The sequence below is a fragment of the Neltuma alba genome, unplaced genomic scaffold, assembly GCF_004799145.2.
Source record: "Neltuma alba isolate B1F8T4 unplaced genomic scaffold, ASM479914v2 tig00011551_pilon, whole genome shotgun sequence".
NCBI lineage: Eukaryota > Viridiplantae > Streptophyta > Magnoliopsida > Fabales > Fabaceae > Neltuma > Neltuma alba.
In genome coordinates this window covers 262,222-266,399 of record NW_021636212.1, presented here as the reverse complement: position 1 = coordinate 266,399, position 4,178 = coordinate 262,222, and the positions used below count along the sequence as shown (strand labels likewise).

The 4,178-nt window shown below is 36.9% G+C and overlaps 1 protein-coding gene across 1 annotated transcript; it reads left to right on the top strand.

Moving 5' to 3' along the window:
- Window positions 1-1,579: 1,579 nt before the first annotated feature.
- On the top strand, window positions 1,580-3,899 carry LOC114714927 (basic leucine zipper 34-like). The gene is made up of 4 exons (XM_028899720.1): window positions 1,580-2,408; window positions 2,623-2,713; window positions 3,217-3,343; window positions 3,505-3,899. Exons 1-4 carry the CDS (start codon window positions 1,798-1,800, stop codon window positions 3,768-3,770), a joined length of 1,095 nt encoding a protein of 364 aa, XP_028755553.1. The 5' UTR covers window positions 1,580-1,797; the 3' UTR covers window positions 3,771-3,899.
- Window positions 3,900-4,178: the final 279 nt, after the last annotated feature.

Here is a 4,178-nt window from a genome sequence, read left to right as displayed (position 1 = left end):
ATTTTTACCAACTCAAAGCAATAGGAAAAATAAATATATTAATTAAAATAAAGAGAGGAGAAAGAGAAGGGAAGAGACATAGGGGAGGCAGCTGATGAAAGTAGGGGATTAGATTTGAATATGAGCATTGAATGAGGAGTAGCATTTTGTGAGATAATGGATGCCAAAGGGAGGGGTCACATCGGCACGTGGTTGCTGAATCCACTACTTCTCCTTCACAATATTACACCTTTGCTCCCAAAATTTATCAAATTAACAAGTCATCCGTGTTTTTAATTTGTAATAAATTATATCATTCATGAGAGATATTAATAATATCATGCATAATTTTTTTGTTTAAACAAGTTTTCAGGGGAGAAGCTCCCACCAATTCTTTAATTAATTTGTAGTGTCTATGTCTGGATTATGAGGTTTGCACAATTCAAGTTTTAAATCACTCACATAATTAAAGTCTAAAGAGGAGGAAAAGAAGATGTAGTAAATAATAAGTTAGATAGAATGATATTTTAAAACTAAAAAACTATAGATATTAAGCTGCATGTTGAAATTTCTATTAGTTTTAATATATTAGGATGTCTAATGGCTTGATAAGCCTTAGTATTTAGCTATTAGGCTTTCACCTTTACTTATATCTAAAAAACATCATACTATATTCTTTGAGTTTTTAGACTGTCAATAATATGTAAAATCTAGATCCTTAGTAGTTAATCAAAGTGGTAATAATTGAGCATATATGACATATTAATGAACTAGATCTTATACTTAGCATATTAGGTTAGTTTAAAAAATTAAATTGGGTATCGTGTTCAAATCAACTTAAATGTAAATAAAGTATTAAGAATTGTCCCTAATGACATTAGATTCCCTCTCATATGTGAGAGTCAACGTCAGATGTTTTGATCCCATTAACTTTGTACTCTTCCGGTCATTAGTATATGACCTAATTGTTGAGTTAGTTTTTGTCCTAAATATAAGATCCATTTCTCATATTTATCAATTTTCTCTAAATTATCCCTATGGATACTTCCTCAACCATAATCAAGTAGAAGAGGTAGATGAGGTATTAAAAAAGATGATTATGGTATTTTAAGAAAAACGTGTCACATTTCTTATAATTAACGAATTTATCTAACTTCCTTAATCTAATCAAATTAGTTAAATAGGTCTTATATTAGGGACTGGAGAAGTAGATAGTTTAACTTTGGCCCTTCCACACCAAAACAAAAAGGACTAGTTAAGAATTTGGATGTGAACATAACAAAATTAAGATAGGTGTTGGGGCAGTGGGTGTTATTTGCTCAAATATTAAACTTCACTACTTTTGGTCTTCCACCACATAGCTGTTGATAGCTGTCCATAATCCACCCTCCCATGTGACACTCACTTTCCCTCTCTCTTCCTCTTCCCTTCTCTCCAAGACCTCTGGACCTTCTAAACACGCAACCCCCCCCCCCCAAAACAAAAACCTAAGAATCAAACTAGAAACATGGATCACTATAATTAGGTCGTATAAATGTGCAAAAATATATCACTAACAATAATCCATTTACATATGATGATGTCTTCTGGGTGGTTGTGAGGTGACCTCTTCCTTATATTATATGACCTCCCTCATACTACACTGCTGGTTTAGGATCCCCAGAATTCGCTTTTCATCTAAGATTTCTGTTCGGTTCTAACTTCTAGGTTGCTTCTTTTTAATCTTCTCCCATTTCTCTTCTCTCTCTCTCTCTCTCTCTATCTCTCTCTCGGACAGGCTTGTTCAAGTTAACCTTGTTGTTCGATCCCACCTAGGAAATGGCACAGTTACCTCCTAAGATACCAACCATGACCCAGAATTGGCAATCGTTTAATCCTCACCAGAAGTTAGCTGCCGCAATGCCGCCTAGTTTCAATCCCAGTGCAGCTCAACAATTTCAGCAACAGAACTCGCCGCCGTCGTTACCAACGTGGGTGGATGAGTTTCTTGACTTCTCGTCGGCACGGCGGGGGGCTCACCGGCGGTCTGCTAGCGATTCTATTGCTTACCTCGATACGGCATTCCTCGAGGAATGTCGGAACCCGATGGCCGGAGCACATCATCATGGGTTTGATGGGCTTGACGACGACCAGCTCATGTCCATGTTCTCCGATGACGTTGGCTCGGTTTCGTTGCCGCCGTCATCTGCCACTGCATCGAACCCGTCCACGCCTTCCGATGACCAGAATAGCAATAACGAGGAGAAGCCTATGGTAATTGACGACGCCGTCGTTCCGAGACAAGGCCTTAAATTGCAGAAACAGCTCAAGAATGAACCAGGGGAGGCGGAGAGCGAATGCAAGAATGAGAGTGACACTCTGCCGCCGCCGCCACCCTCCGTGGTAGGCGGTGGAGGCGAATCAGTCGTTGATCCGAAAAGAGTTAAAAGGTAAGCCATATCTATATCTCGGTGCCGTCCGATAGATCCAATAAACCCATGCACGTGTATATTAACTTTTTTTGGGTCCAACGTATATATTAACTTAATAGTAATAATAGTTACCAAATAATTATAAGGGATAAACATATATAGATTTCATTGTTAATTTAATTATCTATACTTATGATCTTTTCTTCTTCTTTATTATGCTGTGAAAAATCAGAATTTTGGCAAATCGGCAGTCGGCTCAGAGATCCAGGGTGAGAAAGCTGCAGTACATTTCTGATTTAGAAAGAAGCGTATCAACTTTGCAGGTATGTATGAAAGCTAATTTTAGGCAATTCATTTGGCATCTAACTGTTAAGGTCAGACCATATTTTTCTTATCGACAAATTTAAAACGATTTTAGGTGAATTCAAAATAAAATAAGTATGATAAGCACGTTAAAATTACAAATCCCTATTGCATTTTATGTTAATTTAGACTAAGTTTACTCAAAATTTTTCTTCAGAAGTACTGTTAACTATTATTATTTGATATAAGCTCAAGTCATTTCTTCAAATTGTTTTTTTTTTCCTATAACTTATAGTGAAATCACTGTTATTATCGGTACCTAAGGAACCATAACATTATGGCTTTCACATGCATGGGCAAAATAACTTTATGCTTAAGAGTAATTAATTATTAATTGGCATCTTAAAAAGGATCATTCAGGTCAATAACCATGTCTACTTTATAGATAGAGCATATATAGATAGGTATTTTGTAATTAATTAATGAGTTTGAATGAATAATAATGATGGGTGAAAAAATGAAGACGGAGGTATCAGCATTGTCGCCGAGGGTAGCATTCTTGGACCACCAACGTCTGATTCTGAACGTAGACAACAGTACCTTGAAGCAACGTATTGCCGCTTTGGCTCAAGACAAGATTTTCAAAGACGGTAATTTTAATTCTAATGATTTTAATTATCAGTTGTTCTATATATTAATTCCATTATCATCATCATTAGTCGATAATTTCGCAGCTTTATATATGTTTTCTTTTTTGTCCAAACCTATAAGCACACCCCGATTAATTCGGTTTTAATGTGGTCGGTCTCAGCTCACCACGAAGCATTAAAGAAGGAAATAGAAAGACTAAGACAAATCTATCATCATCAGCAGCAGCTACAAAACCTGCATCAGAAGATGGACAAGTCATCAGCAAACGGTAATAGTAACAATACAAATGGCCACCTGCTTCACTCTCCTCCACCACCACCGGCAGCGGCGGCGGCGGCACCACAGCCAACACAGCCACAACCACCACTAATGCCACCGCAGTCTCAGCCCATAGCATGTTTGGACAAGGAACAGCTTATGAGTTGATAATATCAGAACTTTCACGTGATGTGTTCCCCCCAACTTGAATGTCCACCATGTGGGGGCTGCTCAGCTAGCTAGCTCTTTGACATTTTCGTGAGATACTACCAATTATAAGTAAATTCAATTTGTTTGGGGATGATAAAACAGATGAAGGCGAAAATAACAGTAATAATTAATTAATTGAGATTAATTGGGGGGTTGAAAAATTAATTAGCCATTACACGTTAATTTCTGTTCTTTTTCTTAAGCCATAGGTGTGCGTCATGTTGCTGTATTTTTCTAGCATTCCTTAATTCCCTTAATTAGTTCCAAGTCCTAACTTTCCTGTTGTAAGCTTTTTTTTAATGATTTGGATAATTGTACAAAGCACTAGCGATGATGAGTGCATTTTAACAGTAGTTCTTAATTCTT